At 50.1% G+C, this 18,970-nt stretch overlaps 1 protein-coding gene across 1 annotated transcript; it reads right to left on the bottom strand.

Annotated features, from left to right (window-relative positions):
• Positions 1-11,378: 11,378 nt before the first annotated feature.
• On the bottom strand, positions 11,379-18,471 carry KRT74 (keratin 74). The gene is made up of 9 exons (XM_032876720.1): positions 18,001-18,471; positions 17,182-17,396; positions 16,737-16,797; positions 16,163-16,258; positions 15,526-15,690; positions 14,229-14,354; positions 12,555-12,775; positions 12,071-12,105; positions 11,379-11,590 (listed from the first exon to the last, which is right to left on the bottom strand). The coding sequence occupies exons 1-9, from the start codon at positions 18,469-18,471 to the stop codon at positions 11,379-11,381; spliced, it is 1,602 nt and encodes a 533-aa protein (XP_032732611.1).
• Between the last annotated feature and the right edge of the window lie 499 nt (positions 18,472-18,970).

The raw sequence follows: 18,970 nt of genomic DNA, 5'->3' as shown, positions 1-18,970 counted from the left end.
GCTGGTGGTGGAGAGAGGGTTCAGATGCAGGAGGGATGAAGACCAAATCCTACACAGGCTCTACAGGTTGCAGTGAGGACCGGCAGGCACCCTTCCTTATATGTGCTTGGCATTGGGGCTCATGGATGGGCAGTCAAGAGCTTAATTCATGGGTTTGGCTTGCCTGGGAGCAAGAAGTCATTTTCTCTATGCTGAGCTAGAGATCAAGCCCTCCCCACCTCTGAAACAACATGAAACCTTCAAATTGCTGGGCTTGCAAGCCTTGCTCATGTAATTTAGGTTTTATCTAATTAACCTGCTGTTATAGGGTAATTTGCCTCAGGCCCCAGCCTCTCCAGAGGGATGTCACTGGACTTCACCATCCCTATCCTGATTAATCTCTGGGTCATGGACTTCCTCCTGGGGGCTCAGGGAGTTACATGGGATAGACCCTCAGACAGGGCAGACTCCTGGGTATAGTATCTGGGGGCTCCATCCATAGGTGTATCCTCCTCTTTCCTGGAAAGACCCCCTTCATTCAGGCCTCCCAGAGAGACACCCCACTGGTGCCCCCTTCACCTAACCCACAGAGGACAGTGGCCATGTCTGCTGGGCCGTGCGGAGTGGAGTGACCTTCTCCCCAGCACAGGACATGAGCCCATGAGGAGTCATATGCTTTCATCAGTTCTCCAAGAACTGGGATCTCCACACTTCACCTCTCTCAAATTCCTACAAGGCAGGAGGGAGGCCGCACAAGTCATGATCATTGTCTGGTCCAAATGCTGGACAAAGTGAAGGAGGCTGGGATTGCCGCAGGTGGGTGAAGATTCAGGCAGTCAGTGCAGAGGAGGCAGGGAAACGGCAGAGAGAGGTTCGCCAGGGCCTGGAGGCTTCGAGGGAAGACTCCTGTACCAGCGAGGGATGTCTGCACATTTCTTCCTTCTGATATGTATCTGTTAGTAAGAGCAGCAGCAGCTGAGGACAGGAAATATTTGTTTGTTTGTTTGTTTGTTTGTTTGTTTGGGACCATCTCTTTAGAGATCAAATGGAGGAGCTGCTGTCCGGGTGACATTGAACCCTGATGCCTCTCTCCAGACTCATGTGAGCCAGAGGTCCAGGCTGGCTGGGAGCCCCCCAGAGAGCAGGCATCTCCACAGTGACTCTGTGGGCTGCTCCCATGAGTTCCCTCTGAAGGCTGTGTCATATGTCATCTCAGTGTTCCTTTGTAAGGAAAGTAGATGGCCCTTCAGCTCAAAGACCCCCTAGTTATTCCTCCCACCTTCCCTCCATCCCTCCTTTTCTTCCTTCGGTCACCTCTATTGAAAGCTTCTGTGTGCCAGGCAGGTGCCCACTGTAGGGGACATGGGGGCTGGTGGTCTAATGCTAAAGGCTTTTCCCAGCTCTTGGAACCCATCCTAGCCCTATGTCCCCCTTGATGGCTTCGCTGGCTGTATGGCTTCACTGGGATGTGCGTAACAGCTCACCAGCTCAGGCTTCAACATCCCCACAGCTGCCACCCTGTCCCACCCTGCCCACGACTGTCGTCCTGACTGTTCCCTGCCTCAGCCAGGGACATCTCACCCACATTCCTTATCTCCAAATATTTCCTTGGTTTTGCCACACTATTCCTATGCAGCCTGAAACACCTTTTCTCCCCAACTCTTCTGATCCAAATCCTCTGCTCCTTCAAAACCCCGCTTCAAACCCTGGTTTAACCCCATCTCCTCCTCTGTGCGCTGAACTCTTCTGTCCACTGAGACCTGAGCTGCTGTGTTCGTTAGGACCTGGAGTCTGGGTGAAGGTCCAATGTCTCCCAGTCAGCTCTTCCCTCTGTACCTTTCCTCGGGGCCCAAGACCAACCTCTGGACATCCCTTCCCACGTGCCAGAGGACTGACGGTTGTTGGAGCATCGACCAAACAGCAGGGACAGTGCACCTTCAGGGAGCCCCTGGGCCTGCATCAGCTAAAAGGCCACCAGGTAGGAGCCCAGACGAGTCGCTTGCTGCAGGGGTCTGAATCCCACCCCACCAGCACCAGCAGCACGTAACCTCTCGAAGCTTCCATTTCCCTGACATAAATGGGATAATAAACTCCTCATAGGGTAGTAGTGACAATTACAGGCACTGATCCGTGTGAAGTGCTTGATATGGGCCTGCTGCTTATTCAGTGTTTAACAGATATTTCAATGACCAAAAGTAGGGAGTAAAGTGGAAGTTAGGACTCAGCCTGTCCTCTCCTCTTCTGCTCTCTCTCCTTCTTCCTGTCCTCTGGAAGAGGACGTCTGGATCAGCACATCTCCATACGGTGTCATCTGCTGTTGGAGGACAAGGAGGGACTGATGTTCCCAGAGACCCCAGGCTTAAGGAATCTCTCCACTCAGACCATGTCTGGTCATGGAAAATTCACCATTAGAAAGAATAATAATAGCCGCTGTCTTAACAAGTGTCTGCCGAGTGCAAAACTCAGTAGGGAACACTTTTCAAACATTAGTCCTCTCACAATTGATCCATTTATCAGATACTTACTGAGCACCTACCAGGTGCTGAGGGGGGCAACACCAAGCATTCTGTTCTTAAAGAACTTAATTTCTGGATCCATCCAAAGGCAGGTGTCCCTGGGAAAAGCATCTCATCAAGCTATTAACAAGTCATTAACACCTTAGCGTGAAGTAGTTAATCAGATACTGGCCATCAGGAATGAAACACACAATGTTGTTGATGAGGATGATGATAGGAGAGGAAGGTGGAAGAGTTCTGGGCCACCCACAGGAAGGGTGGGCCCATGTAGGTCTCCTAGGGTGCCTGTGTTTTTGCTGCAGGAAAAAGGGAGGGACAGAAGGAAACCAGAACAGAGCCACAGTTCAGCAAGGTTACGAAGGCCCTGCCCTAGCTTTAAGTCTCTGGAGAGATTCAGGGGTAGGAGGAAGCAGAGCCCCCTGCCTTGGGATACCTCTGCCGCTGGCAGGGGAGACTGGAGACAATTTCCTACATCCCATGTCCCAGCTTCATCTTCCCTCACACCCTTTGAGGTATCAGGATCACTTGGTTTTCTAGGCGAGAATTAAATTTGGAGCCAGGCACGGACATCTCTGAGTCTCCGTTTTACTCATTTGTGAAATGGTGGGGAAGTATGTCATATCAGAGAATCAAACCCCCAAGTTTCCAGGACCCCATAGTTTTCCTTAGACACTCAAGGAAAATTTAAATTGCGTGTTAAATAAATGACATTTGTATGGTTCTTGATTTTTTTAGCCAAAATGTTTTATTTCATTTACCTAAATAATTTGTAGCTTTTTTTGGTGGTCTTTGTTTCTACATTGTGGTGATCAATTGGACATGTTTGTTGTGATCCCATGGCTCCAGTCAAGACCCATTGGCTCCTTACTGTCAGCCTTTAGGGTCTGATAAACCACGAGAGAAGGTCTCAGAGGGAGACAGGCAAGAAATCTAGTATAATCCAAGAGAGTAATTGCTAGATGAGAGAAAAAGAAAAAACACAGAGGAGAGGGGACGCTGAATCCACAAGGGCTGCCTGGAGGAGGGGGTTTGGTTCCAGTCTATTAGGGGAAAAAGCCTTGGGTAGACTGGCAATGCGGAATGGCAAAAGCAGTCCAGGAAGGGCATTTGTGAGGAAAGGACCCTGCAGCTGCAGCAAGTACTAGTGAAGGGCAACCACAGGTGAGGACTCATAGAGCGCAAGCTCTGTATGTGATAGGATGAGTGATAGGGAGCCACTGAGGGCTCTTGAGCCAGGCAGAACCTAAGCAATACAGTCTGAGGAAGCAGAATGTGGAGGCTGGTGGGTAGGAGTAGTGGGGGTGGGGAGAAGCTGGAGGCACTGAGAGAGGGGCAGGTGGTTCTCTGAGCAAATAATCGTCTCCAAAATTAAAGAGAATGAGCTGGGTTATTTGGCTGACATCAGCTCGGATCCTGCCAGCTCTGCTCAGCAGACTGACTCAAGAAGGGAGCATGCTACTTGTGAGCCCCCCGCAGGGGTCCCTCCTCATACCCTTATACCCCCTGCAGTTCCAGGCAGGTGAGGCACTGAGCCCCAAGCCAGCTGGATGGAGTGCAGTCTCTGGGGGACTTGGCTGCAATCAGAGCCACTCATCTGGGGGCAGGATGGCTGTTCAGCAGGTTTGAAGCTGGCAAGGCTGAAGGTGAGCTCATCCCAGAGGAGCTGGGGTATAAAGGATGGAGAAGGGCTATCCTGGCAGGCACTCAGCTCCACTCCCACCCACAGTGTGGCTGCCAGAGAGGCTTACTCCTCACTCAGCTCTGGGGCCGGGAGCATCTCCTTCGAGCTTTGCTGACCATCTTCTTCCTCCAGTCCCACCCTAAGCTTCTGGTGAAGGGTGTGGATTATGGGAATCTGAGGACCCAGGTCCAGGTCCTGCCAGGTGACCATGGGCAGGTCTCCCAACTTCCTAAGCCTCTGTTTCCACATCTCTAAAAAGGGGGCTGTTCATACCTGCTCCCAGGGGTAGATGGGAGACACCACTTAAATAATCATGATGATGATGATGCTGATACTACTAATGATAGCTACCACACGCTGTGAGCTCTGTGGGGTACCGCTCTGAGCACTTCCCATGTAGTAACTCATTTAGTCCTCTCAACAGCTGTGTGAGGCAGATACTATTATTACCCTGTTTTGCAAATGGAGATACTGAGGCACCAAGAAATTAAGTAACTCACTGGAGGGCACACAGCCACACAGCTCATGAGCAGAGGAACCAGGGCTCAATCCCAGCAGCCTGGTGACAGTGTGCACGCTTAGCCTCTATGCTGTCCTGGCTTGATCGTGTACAGATGTCCAGCACAGGTGCCTCTCCTTTTCCAGGTGTACAGGACCATCTCTAGTCTCCCCCAAGCTCCAGTTCTGTGTCCCTGCTCTCCCTCCATCATCTGAACCTCAACGTGATGAAATGTGCTCGCCAGGACCGACTTCCTCCCACTCTTCTTCCTGCCACCACAGACCCTCCAGCCAGTGGGATCTGACCCCACGCTCTCCTTCTCAGCCTTCTCAGCTCTCCTGAAGAAAGTTAATATAGTGTCAGGACTTGGGTGAAGATGGGCAGCAGGAGACTATGAAGTGGTTCCGTGTTTCTCACACACAGCAAGGCTTTTCCCTGATGTCCTGCTCTGGACTGTTCCCCCAGCCTCCTGCCCACGAGGGCAGCTTGTCCCATCCTTTAAGACAAACCAAGACACACCTCCTCTAAGAAGCTCCTCCCCAATTTCCACATCCTCCCTCTCAAGATCAGCTGCGCCTCTCTGCACACGCCTGATTGCCCAGGTGCTGTGTGCATCCCTCTAAAATGATCAAAGAGGTCCCTCCGAGGTCAGGCAATGCATTTTGCTCCTGTGGCCCCAGGCTCCAGGGCTTGTGCCAACTGATAGATGTGCTCTAGCACGTGTCAGAGGGCGCATGTGGGTGCGTAGCAGTGTGGGGGTGGTCATGAACATGGATGTGAGCACCGTGGGTATCCAGCCTGTAGGGAGTGGCATGGCGGTCCCAGTGATCTGCGGCTGACAGTTACTGTGATGGGCCAGAGCCCAGCTGTATGGGCCTTCGAGCCGCTGGCATGTGTCTGAGCACATATACACTGGCTTCTGGTGACAGTCCACCTGACAGTGGGTCCCTCTCAGATTAGCTCTCTGTTCTTCTCTGTTAGTGGCACATGGGTAACTGTTCCACCTTCATCATATCCTTTTTTAATTTAAGATTTTACATATTTATCTGAGAGAGAGAGAGTCCACACAAGTGGGGGGAGAGGCAGAGGGAGAAGCAGGTTCCCTGCTGAGCAGAGAGCCCGACGCCAGGCTCGATCCCAGGAACCTGGGACCATGACCTAAGCTGAAGGCAGATGCTTAACCAACTGAGCTACCCAGGCACCTTTCTTCTTTTTCAATAATAGCCAAAGGAGGAAGCATGGTGACTCCAGCTAGTGACCAATTGAGGGAATCAAATTCATTCATTCATTCATTCATTCATTCATTCATTCAACATCCTTGAAACCATGAAAATTCGAGGTTCTAGCTAGCTGGGCCTGAAAAAGCATTCATTCCACTGAAACCTTCTCTACCAGAGAACACAGATGAATCAGTGAAAGCCTCGCACAATACCAAGTTTGGAAGCCAGGGAGAACACTTCTACAGGTGAGAAAATGGGAAGGTTTGAGGCCAAGGGAAAGGCACAGGGTGGAAAGGCTTGAAAGAGCAGCGGCTCCAAGAGGCAGGGCACATACGTTGTGACTGCCTTCTTTCACATTGTGTGATTCATTCTCCAATTACGGAGCAAGCAGTCTGGGCCAGAGGAAGACGGAGGCTGGCAAATTCCCGGGCTTGCCCTTGGCCAATCAAACAGAGCACTAGTTATTTCCGTACCCCTACTAGCCCTATCTGCTCCCCCATCTTTATTCCAGGTTGCTATTTGCCATATGGTGGGAAAGGCCAGGAGTGTGTCCAAGGACATGGTTTCTTTGGCGTCTTCCTTGCTACCCCTCTGCCCCAAAATTTTATTTTTTATTTGGGTGAGATTCACGTTACATAAAATTTACCATTTTTAAGTGAACAATTCAGTAGCATTTAGTGTATTCACAGTGTGGTATAAACACCACCTCTATCTATGTCCATACATCTCATCACTCCAAAAGAAAATGTAGTACCCCCTAGCAGGCACTCCCCATTCCCTTATCCCAGTCTCTGCCACTGCAGTTTCCATGGATTTACCTGTTCTGGACATTTCATATGAATGGAGTCATACAATATGTGACCTTCCACGTCTGCCTTCCCTCACTTAGCATCACGTTTCCAAGATTCATCCATATTACAGCACGTGTCTGCACTTCATTTCCTTTTACGCCTGAATAATACCCTGTTGCAAAGAATATACTATAATTTTTTATAACCATTCATTGTGGACATTTAGGCTATGTCTTTGTCCTGTCAGGCTGCTGCAACAAATACCACAGACTGGTACCTTATAAACAACAGAAATTTACTTCTCACAATTCTGGAAGCTGGGAAGTCCAAGGTCAAGGCACTAGCATGGTCGCACTGCAGGGGGTGCACAGCCAGCAACTTCCCCTATGTCCCCATGTGGTGGGAGGGGCTAGAGAGTTCTGGGTGGTCTCTTTATTAGAGCACCAGTCCCATTCATGACCTAAAACCTAAGTACTTCCCAAAGGCTCCACCTCCTAATACCACCATCTTTGGGGATTAGGGTTTCAACATGTGAATTTGGGGGAGACACAAACACTTAGAGCATAGCAATCTGTTTCTACCTTTGGTTATTGTGAACCATGCTGCTGTGAACATGCATGTACAAGAATTTGTTTAAGCACCTGTTTTCAATTCTTTTGGATATATAGACCAAGGAGGGTAACTGCTCTCATGCCAGTCCTATGTTTAACTTTATGAGGACATGCCTGACTTTTTCACAATGGCTGAACCATTTTACATTCCCATCAGTCACATACAAAAGTTCCAATGTCTCCACATCCTTGTCAACATTTTTTATTTTCCTTTTTTTTTTTTTAAATTACAACTGTCTTAGTGAGTGTGGGGTGGTACTTCACTATGGTTTGGGTTTGCATTTTCCTCATGATAAGTCACATTGAGCATCCTTTCATGTGCTTTTTGACCATTTGTATATCTTCTTAGAAATAAAGTCCATTAAAGTCCTTTGCTCATGTTTTAATTGGGTTGTTTGTCCTTTGGTTGTTGAGTGCTAAGAGTTCTTTATATGTTCTGGATGCTAGACCTTCAGCAGATAGATGATGTGCAAAGGTTTTCTCTCATTCTGCAGGATTTCTTTTCACTTTCTTGGTAGTGTCCTTGGATGTACAGAAGTTTTAAATTTTGATGAAGTTCAACAATCTATTTTATCTTTTGGTGCTTGTGCTTTCATGTCGTATCTAAGAATCCTTTGCCAAATCCAGGCTCATGAAGATTTATCCCTTTATTTCTTCTAAGAGCTTTCCAGTTTTAGCTCTTATATTTAGGTTGTTGATCGATTTGACATAATTTTTGTATATAATGAGAAGTGGGAGGCCAACTTCATTCTTTTGCATGTGGCTAGCCAGTTGTCCCAGCATATCCAGGAATGTTGTCTGCATCCTTGTCAAAATGGCCATAAATGCATGGGTTTCCCCCCCCAAATCTTTTAAATGTATTTGTGCTAGGTAAGAAGACCCTACAAGCAATATCCCTAGGTGTCTCTGCTAGGTGAAGCTTCCTTAAGTGGAAAGCCCAGCAAAGAATAAAGCCAGTCCTTGCCCTCGAGGCCCCCAAATCTGGCACTGATGGAATCAGTCACACAGAGAGATCATCTCAACTGCATGTGGAAATGTCATGTTGGATGTGAGCAGTGGGCATAGCAAGGTCCTAGAAAACAGACACTCAGACAGGCCTAAAGATTCAGAAAGATTTCCAAGAGGAGTGAGTACCCAAATGGAATGTCAAAGGAGCAGTAAGAGTTGTCCGCATAATAAAAGGTGTAAATGGAAGTCTCATGCCCAAAGAGCCGGGTGAGCACAGGCATCACCCAGACAGATGACTCAGCCCCTAAGTGGACATTCGCTGGAGGTCTACAGAGAGCAAATGAATAAGATACTTATGCTCCCAGAGAGTGTGGACATTCCTTCACTCCCCACTCCTCTAGACTGCTCTCCAACCAAAACTTCCATGCACACATCTTCCTTCTGGTCTCTTTGCCCTGTGTACTGAAGTCAGACCCACAGAATTTAAGTTGGCGACCATGGTCCTATCTCTATGATTTCCTCTCTTGGGCTTCAAAGGAGTCTTCAGCTGAGTCATAAAGCAAGAGCGAAGTCATCCTTGTGCACTTCTCAGGATCTTAATTAGGCCCCAGATGACAAAGAATTTCTCCATTTCTCAGGCAGATAAACTGCAACCAGAGGGGTTGCGCCTCTGCCCTCCTCAATACCCCAGCATAGGACATGTTCCCTCAGTTTCCCAAAATCACATCTGCCTAGCCTCTGGGTCCTTCACTATGCACCCAGCACCGGGCACAGCACCCAAGCCTCATAACCCAATGGCATACCAGCACTCTGGTCCTGGAGGAGGCAACTCCATGGATGGCTCATGGGTTCCTCTAAAGGCTGTCTCAGGTTGTAGATCTGATCTGCCCATCCCTTCCCCATAGCCCCTCTTACTGGGTCACTGGGAATTTGGTCTTTGGGGAAAGGCAGAGTATCAACACTGGGAAGGGCCTTAGGGTTTTCTGGTCCTGGGGTTCATGACCCAGGGAGTCCATGGATGGGCTTTGGGGGGTTTGCAAACCTCTGAACAGGTAGACATAATTCTGTACCTTTTTCAGGGGGAAAATGTCCATAGCTCATCTCAGTTGGTCTGAGTGTAACAGGTGACTGGTTAGTGGCTGAGCCAGAACAGAACCCCTGTAAGTCCCAGGGCATTATTCCCCATAGTCACCACAGCAGTAACATCAGAGGGAGGCATTTGGGCAGAAAACCCACCAGACTCTTGGGCTCTTGTGCTTCCCAAGGTTTACTGCATCTTGGCACACAGATGAGGACCTCCATAATACATGAAATACATGAAAGGCTAATGGAGTTGGCAGCTTGGGGCCTCTCGCTCCTGTCTTTGGAAGACCAGCCACTATTACCCTGAGGGATGGAGGAGCAAACAGCTCAGGACACCCATGCTACTAGATGGACCAGAAAGCACGTCCAAGGGCTGAATTCTGCACACCAAAGCTGAGGAACTAGAAATCCCACCCAGTCCCGCTACCCACTTCAGAAAATCTAAGATCTCCCAGACCTCACCAAAATAAGCACACAAAACCTGTCCCCAAACCTATTGTGATGGTGTGATTTAAGTTCTCTCTCCAGGAATCTATGTGGCCATCTTTCTAGTTATTTGATTAAACTTTCCTCCTCCTTCAGGAGGCCTTCCTTGTTTAGCTTCTACATCCTGGTCCCCAATCAGCGACGCCACGCAGGGCTTCCCTTTCCTGATTTGTACCAGGACATGGTTTTATGCATATGTCCATCTCTCCCATCAGCCTTGAGATCACGTCCAGAGCAACCTGCTCTGATCTGCCTCCAGACTCCCTAAAGGCTTGTACATGTGTGTGGGCCGGAGCCCATTATCATTAGGGGGTGGGCAATTTGGTGAGATTGACACACTGACAAGACTGACACACTGATATCACCCAAGGGCAGTTTATTGAATGTACAGCAGAAATCCTGAGTCCTTAACTCAAGTGATGGAGGGACTGGGTGTTGCCATTCTTGGGAATATTTACACCAAAAGCCATGACTTCCAGGCTGGACAGTGCCACCAGAGATGGATCAAGCTCCCCTCACTGAACACAGCTCATAGCAACAGGAATTGAGGATCACAAGCACTGCAGGATACGGCCCTAGCAAGAGGACTAAAGATACATCACATACCATAGTCCTTGACAAAAAGGTAACATAATCATGTTGCCCTCATCAAAAAACCTAGTGTTTGAAACAATTCCCTCTGTTACAGAGGCAGTGATATGCCATGGCAAGAACATAGACTGTGGAGTCAGCTAGACCTGGGCTCTACTCCCAGCCCGGGGAACTTAGTGGGTGACAGGGGTGGGTTCTGCAGCCTCTCTCTTGGAGGCTGGGACTTCCTCTCTGTCCTGAGGTTGCCGATTGCACCCACCTTGCAGGCTGGGTAAGCACGAGGGGCAATGCATGCAGGGAGCATGGCACATAGCAGCTGCTTATCATAGGGTAGTAGCTCTTACCAGTAGTAGAGTGGGTGGGTGACACAAGGTGGCAGGAAACCCCCAGTTCTCTGTCACTTGGCTTTGTGAAGCTGGGTACAGCTGGTGGTCTGAGCATATACACCTTTTCTCCTGAATAAAAGGGTCATTCAGCAAAGAGCTTTTGGAGGGGACAGGCAAAGCCTGGCTGATCGTGCCCCTCCCGGGCACACACCTTCATCCTCACCCCTGAAGCTGGGGTTGTGGGTGGGGGGAATTTCCCAGACACCTGCTGATTCAGCCTAAGCCCCAAACAAGACTATTCCTCTTCCCCTCCCTCTCCGCCTCCCTCCTCTTCTCTCCCTCTGGGGAAGACCATAACTTCCCAGAGCCAAGAAGGCAATTATAGCCTGGGTCCCAAAGCCTTCTGCCAGCTGAAAGCAGTAAGGAAAACAAGAAGTCAGTGTCCACACGGGACCTGAGAGGATAGAGAGGCGATGGTGCCAGTCAGAGCTGGACAGCGAGGGGGGCCAAGGCACAGGTGGTCAAGTACACTACAGACAGTCCAGGACTCAGGGGTGGAGGATGGAGAACAGCAGACATCTCTGGGCTTGGTGGCGGCGGCAAGGGCATCTCTTCTCCCAGATCCTGAGAGGAGTGGGCCCTCGGGCTTATCGGGCGGCTTTCCTGCCTGGGGTGCTGGCAGAGGTGCTCTTGCCCTTGAGGTCTTGGGAGTCCTTGAGTTCTCCCCCACGGGCCCCTTTGGCCCTGGACTGCCCAGCCCAAGAGCTGCTGTAGCTGCCCACCACGCTGCTGGCCCCGGCGTCAGCACTAGAGGAAGAGCTGGGATGGTAGTAGCCGCTCCCACCGCTGCTGATGACGGCTGAGGAGGAAGGGCCAAGAGCAAAGAAGAAGGGCAGCAAGGATCAGTCAGAAAAGGAGCCATCCTCCCTTGTTCCCAGCAACCCTCAGCAGCCAGGAAACACCATCAAGATGAACGAGCATCCTGCAAAGTGCCAGGCTCTGGGTGAAGTGGGGACCACATGACACAGATGCGGTCTCTGCCCTCCTGGCGTTTCCTGGACCATTTGACACCCCAAGTGCACGTTTGCAAACTTCTCTCTCATTAACAATGTCCCGGGGAGAGACAGAGAGGAAATGCAGTGGGAATGACTTCAGCCACTCTTTCCATGGGTCAAAGGGAAATAGGTTTCCTTTGAAGCCAGAGAAGTTTCAAAAGACAGTAACGGAAACTCCCCGACTGGGGGAGACCATGAGTGGAGGGAGCATCGCCCTATCCTGGGGTCCTCGCCTGCCTACCCAGCCAGAATCCCCACCTGACCTATCTCTCAGGGATACTTACAGATGCTCACAGAGGATGGATTCTCACCAGACATCCTATAAGACAGAAAGTTAGAGAAGGATAAAACCTCAGTGAAGTGTCTACACTCAGCTACAACCTTGATGGGCACCTGCTTTACCATGTACGTTATTTTTATTCATCCTTAAAACACTCTGTGAGATGGAGATTATAATCCCATTTTATGGGTGAAGAAATAAAGACACAGAGACACTAAAGAATCTGCCAGAACCACAGCTTGTATGTGCCAAAGGAGTGAGGAAATCTGGTCTGTCTGATCCCACTTGCTCTTTTCACAGCATCACCTGCGCTGCCTGCTTCATGTTTGAGTTCCCCTCTCAGGGAGCAGGAGCTGAGCTCCCCAGTCAAACCAGCACTCTGTGCTTATGTCTTTCATCTTCCACTTCCCAAATGTCCCCGGCCCAGCAGGGAGCCACCCACAGCCCCTTCTCCCCAGAGTTCCCCTCCACATCCCCCCCCCCACAACCTGCACTCCTCGCCCTCCAGCAGCTTGCGATAGGTGGCAATCTCCATGTCCAGGGCCAGCTTCAGGCTCATAAGCTCCTGGTAATCGCGTAGCATCCGGGCCAGCTCCTCCTTGGCCTGGTGCAGGGCGGCCTCCAGCTCGTCCAGCTTGGCCCGGGCATCCCTCAGGGCACAGTCGCCCCGCTGCTCAGCATCGGCGATGGCTGTCTCCAGGTTGGCACACTGAAAGCCAAAGAACAGGGAGCTCATCAGAATGCAAAACAGTTCTCAGATCTTCTGGCTTTGGTAGCAAAACCCCCTCACTTCCCAGATGAGGCCCAAGGTGACAGTGAGTAAGGCTCCAGGGACAGGACTATAGCCCGGCCTCCTCTATTTTCTGTTGCAGATGGATTTTCTGTGAGAAGCTATTGAAGTAATTGCATTTCACGAATATAGGAAGAAACTTGTGATGTTTGTGAAGTTGACTAGTTCCTGCTGTTGGAGGCCACCAATGGCTCTAGGCTGAAAGGATACCAGGTCCAGGAGAATCATGCTGAGACCCCAGCCAAGTCGCCTCTAGAGATCAGACATCATGACAAGGCACCACTATAGTCAGATTCCTGTCTGCAGGACAGCTCCCAGTGGGGACCCTTGACCTGTTAGCACCAAGAGTGAGCATTTCTGGAACACTCCAGCATTTTGCAGGAGGGTCTGGCTAAACACTCCCCTTGTCAGCTTGAATTGGGTGAGGGAGGCTTTCCTTAGAGCTGGAGGTTAAAGGCATGAAATCATAACTCAACCTCAGAAACTGGGTTCTGACAAACATCTAGCAGCACTGGGATGCTGCTAGATGTTTGATGATGGAGAGGAAGGCTGTTGCCATGCTCCTTACATTGCCTGGCATGGTGGTTGTGGGGACGCAGGGAGGAGAATGGGCTCCAATCTTTCACCTTGGTGTCCTATCACTAGTAGAGTTGACCTGGTTCTTTGAGGAGGACAAAAAAAGAATTCCCTACCCCTTTAATATTATCTCCCCGCTGCCATGGTGTTTAAGCTTTGCTGCTTTCAGGGAAGACAGGATTCCCTAGATGAAGTGGACATGGTACCATGATACAGGTAAGGGATACCCAGGAGGGCTTCATCTGCTGCTGTCCTCCCTTGGTCACCAGGATGATGCCCCACCTTAAGGGCAGGAACTTAGCATGGCCACAGAAGAGCCTGGGATACATTCCCTATGCACTCCTCCATATGTATTATGTGTATAGTGGGAAGAGAAGGCGTGGGACCTGCCATCAGAGGATACGTCTGAAGGGAATGTAGGGGCAGGTTTCTTGCACGCAGAAAAGGTCTGAGTAAAAGGAGGAAAGGAGGAAACCTGATTTCTGTCCTGACTGCTGATAACAGCTGGGGACCTTGGGCAATTCACTTCCCCTCTCCTCATCTGCCCATCTTCTTTATCTGCAAACTGGGAGTCAGATGAAGTAAGTTCAAGGCACTTCCCAGCTCTTAGCAGAGTGCCAGCTCTGACCAAAGGTACAGAGGCAGGTAGGAAAGAGAGATGTTAGATGGCTGTGGGGCTCCCAAATCCAAATTGGGAGATATGCTTTTTACTAAACTGGGCTCCAGTTTCTCCACCGCAGAGGATGAAATTGAACTTCACAAAGAACTTGACATTCTTGGCGAGGTTGCTGCCCACCTGCTTCTTTACATTCGCAATCTCACACCGGATCCTCTGGATGAGCCGGTTCAGCTCTGACGTCTCGTTCTTGGTGTGTTTGAGGTCATCACTGTGCCGCCCTACTGCCAGCTGCAGCTCTTGGATCTGGTTTCCGAGAGATAGAAAGTTGGTTATGAGACACGACTGCACCCCCACCCCTGATTCGAAGTAGGGAAGGGTCCTGAGCAAAAAATTCCATGGCTGAGGCCAGACAGGGGAGGTGGGTCCAGGACAGGGTGCGATGGAGCTGGAGCCTGGGCATCCCTCCGGCTGTGTGGTGATGGTTCCCACCAGGAAGTCCACCCACTTCTCTAAGTGGAAACTGTGCACTGGACACACTCTTTCTCTCTGCCCTGCCTGCAGTCTTTTCTGAGCTGGCTGAAAGAAAAGTGCAGGTCACATTTATTAAGCACTTTTGAAATGTAAGAAGAACTCTCTACTCATTAAGCATCTCTATATAGAGGCCTCTGCTAAAGGGCAGATTGTACTACTCCACATGCTAAGGATGCAGCAATGAGCAGGATAGGTGAGGTCCCTGCCCTCACAGAACATGAATTCTCCTGCAGCCCTTTCTCAGTGACAAGTGGAGGGCCAGAAGCTGAGGGCAGTGTGTACACTTGGGGTGGTTGGATTGTTAGCTCAGGGTTTGTAGCTCATACCTTCCCCTCTTCCTTGCCCAGTCCTCCAGAGAAGAGGGGATGGCATATCCATGGACGGGGATGAGGAACCTATGATCTTTGCTGTGGGTGGGATTTAACAAATGTGAAAAGGAGTGCCAGAACAGGGCAGGTATAAAGCCCTGGAGAGCAAGCAGGTAAAGGGTCTTCTCCAAGCATTACTCCCAATACCCAGAAGTCAGATAGACTTCCACTTCCTCCTCTTGGAAGTCTTCCCATATTGGCCAGAAAAGAGCTCATGGCTTCCCACCCTGGATTTCCCATAGCTGCTCTCCATCATATTTGTTACTCTCTCTCCTTCTGCCCCATGATGGCAAGCCCTAATCCCTGGAAACATATTTGTTCTACAGCAGAAACACTTCTCTTCTTTTCTCCATCAGATGATTGCCTGTCCTTTTCTGTTGAATGTGCCCATCAATTCATCTTTGATAATAGTCTCTACTGAGAATTCTCTTTGAATAGAATATCATTAAAGCATTGATTATAACCATCCTTTCATTCAACACATCTACAAAGGTCGCTCTTACATTCCCTGGTTGAGGTATCCCTTCCCAGGAAAGGAGAGGTTGGTGGAGGACAGAGATGCCCCTGGTGCCCACCTTGCTCTGGTACAGCGCCTCGGCCTCAGCCTTGCTCTTCAGAGCGATCTCCTCATACTGAGCTCGGACCTTGGCAATGATGCTGTCCAGGTCCAGGTCCCGGTTGTTGTCCATGGACAGGATGACTGAGGTTTCACTGGCATGAGTCTGAATCTGGGCCATCTCCTGAATTGAGAGATGAAGACAGAGTCAGGGTCCCCTAGCCGGCCTTGGTTGCCTATTCATCTTCTGGGCTGAAGTGGTGGGAAGAAGTTCCTGCTCTAGATCTGAATGTTGGAGTCAAAGGAGAAGGCTCACAGCAGCAGGATGCACCCTTCATGGGCAGTGGGCAGTGAGAGACATTTCCTATAATTCACAGAGTCAAGAGCCTGTGCTTGAATAGGACCTCAATGGGTCATTTTTTTCTGCCTGAGTGAAAGATCACTGTCAGCCCAGGTGGGATTGTCTCTTGTGTATGGTCTCTGGGGACCAAGATCCTACACTTCCATGGTCTCTTGTGCAGAGTTTTGCACCTTCCTATCAAAACGTCCTTCATTCTGTTATCCTAAATCCCTCTTACTGGCATCTCCACAGAAGAGCCAAGTGAAGCCCTCAGCTGGAAAGAGGTGGGGTGGGGGAAAGGCAGGAGCATCCTCACCGCGTCATACAAACACTTGAGGAACTTGATGTCTTTGTCCAGAGAATCTACTTTGGCCTGGAGCTCCACCTTCACTGTGTAGGCTGCATCGGCATCCTGCAAGAGGCACCCAAAGCATTCAGTCAATACAACCCTCATCTTGTGAGCTTTCCCTGTCCCTGCTCCCAGTGCCATCTGACTTCCTATTGTTTGCCTGCAAAGGGAAGCATATGGATGAATAAAATTATTCAATATTGCTTTTTCTCATACTCAATGACTCTTTGAAAATAGAGAAAGGGGAAAGTTGCTCTGTTCCACTGGAGGGAACAAAGCCCAGAGAGGTAGAATGAATTTCCCCCAATTCACACAGGAAGGCCAAGCTGGACCAGAGTTTCCCTTTTCCCAGAACAGAATTCTCTCCTGTCTGTCTCTGTCCTTTGGTTGGGTGTATATCCTGCCTCTAGCTAGAGGCCAGAACCATGACTCCATCCCAACTCAGGCATCTGCCCCTCTCCAGAAGGCCTGAGCTGGAGTCCTGAGCAGAGTTATTTAGGAGGGGGATGCAAAAGAGAGCATAGGCTCGTTGTTCCCTTACCTTCTTGAGCACCACAAAATCATTCTCAGCTGTTGTGCGCCGATTAATCTCCACCTCATACCTGTGGTCAAAGAGAGAAGATAGCAGATCCCTGCAGGATCTCCTAGAGGTGAGTGCCACATAGGCTGGGGTGGCAGGACTCTGCCCCTGAGTTACCTCATATATATTCCACTCACTGGATCCTAGGAAAATATCCAAGTGCCTATTAGGTTCCCCAAACTGGCCACTGAACCAATCACTGGATCAAAGAGCAAGAAATTCCTTCTGATCAACCAGGTAGGAAGTTCTCATCAAACAGGGCAGGCTCTTCCCCCACAACCAAGGGAGGGGTGTGAGCCCCTGGCGCTAGTTCTTGCTCTCTCCCCTCCTAAAAAGTAGGCACAGAGATTGGGTTTCCCAGGAATCTCTGGGAACATGACCCACGACCTTGGTGGGGCCTGCTCACCTCCTCTTGTAGTCCTCCACCACGTCCCGCACGCTCCTCAGCTCTGAGTCCAGCCACACCCTGTCCCCGGACAGCATCTCCAGCTGCTTCCGCAGGTTGCTTATGTAGCCCTCGAGGATGGGCTCCAGGTTCTTTCTGCAGTTGCTCAGGTCCAGCTGCTGCAGCAGCTCCCACTTGGTCTCCAGCACCTGGTTCTGCTGCTCCAGGAACCGCACCTGGGACCACAATGGAGGTGACCATGTCCGTGGACATAGACTATTGACTCTCAGGTTACATAGATTTTGCTAAAGTCATTAGCCTCAGGTGTTGACTCTACACTCTTGGAATTCCATGCAAACTAGACCCTGTATGAATGCTCATCCCATAGCTTTCTAGACAAAACCAATCCCTGAAAACTCATGGAGGAAGGAAATACCATAATTTTCTTTCATTGTCTGACTCAGCACACAAGAGATACTCCTCCTGATGACTCAGCCAAGTGTTTCTTCTGTACCGTGAGCCCTCCCCTCCCAATGGTGTTGACTCTACTAGTTCTTCATCTTCTTTAAAGAGCTGGAGATTTGTCCAACTGTCCTCCAGAAACCCATACTTCTTTCTCAAGATGGGGCTACACTTTACTCAATTTTCCACACTTCTCTGCAAAATACCCTGCAGAAGCAACACATTCATTTATTCCTTTGTGCTACCTAGCTTATAGGATGTTATGATGGAGGAGTCCCAGCTGCCACCTTTCCATCCACAGTGCCCTGTCCACTCCCAGGCAGCAGGGAATTGCTCACATCTCACTGAACTCTCTCATCCTCCTCCCGTGAGACCCACCTTATCAATGAAGGAGGCAAACTTGTCATTCAGAGCCTTGATCTGCTCCCGCTCCTGGGTGCGCACTCTCTGGATCTCAGGGTCCAGCTCCACATTGAGGGGAGCCAGAAGGCTCTTGTTGATGGTGACCTGGTAGATACCCCCAGGTGGGCACATGGATGGGCACACAGGCCCTGAGGCCACACTGCCAAACATGCTTCCAGCAAAGCCAGTGGCCCGGCCCCCTCCATACCCAGAGCCAGGCCCAAAGCTATAACCTCCAATCCGAACACCACCACCTGCCATGTTGAGGGAAATACACCGATTCCCTCCAAGGCTGTAGAGGCTCCGACTGCCAAAGCCAGCCCCGGGTCCTTTGCCAGCTGCACGGTAAGAAGATGCACTGCCCACAGCCTTCCTCAACACCACTGCTGAGCGCCCACTGAAGCCACCCTTGTCACCACCAGACTTGATGTTCAGTTGCCGACTCATGGTGGGAAAGATGGAGTTGACAGAGTTGGAGGAAAGCAGTCACTAAGGGATAGAGAACGAACGCTCTGATGAGGCACCCAGAGTGCGGCCTCCTTTTATCCTGTCAAGCCCAGGACACCGGAAAAGGGCGTCTCTCCACTATCTTCTTTCCTTGTGCTGAAGGGCCAGGAGCCATGGGTAATTTGTAGAACAGAGATCTCCAAGCTCTTTGTGGCAACAAAGCGTTTCCGAGAGCCAGCAGAATATGCTGCCCTTGCAGACTGGAGTGGTCTAATCGGGCATTTATCTGCGCTCTTAATTAGGGACTTGGGGACTTATCCCCTTCTGAGATCTCCTAGCTTTCTTTTTCCAGGACTACCTCCTTCTTGCTTATCTATCAGCAAGGAGCAGGGGAAATGTCTGGCTTTATCAAGAAAGGGCTCCTCCGAAAACCCAAGATTTCCTTCCAAGATAATCCGTCTCCTAGTATCTGGTCTTGTTGAGGAGTCGAAGTGTTCAT

The sequence above is a fragment of the Lontra canadensis genome, unplaced genomic scaffold, assembly GCF_010015895.1.
Source record: "Lontra canadensis isolate GAN:19392208 unplaced genomic scaffold, GSC_riverotter_1.0 scaffold59, whole genome shotgun sequence".
Classification (NCBI taxonomy): Eukaryota; Metazoa; Chordata; class Mammalia; order Carnivora; family Mustelidae; genus Lontra; species Lontra canadensis.
This window is presented reverse-complemented; position numbering and strand designations above follow the sequence as displayed.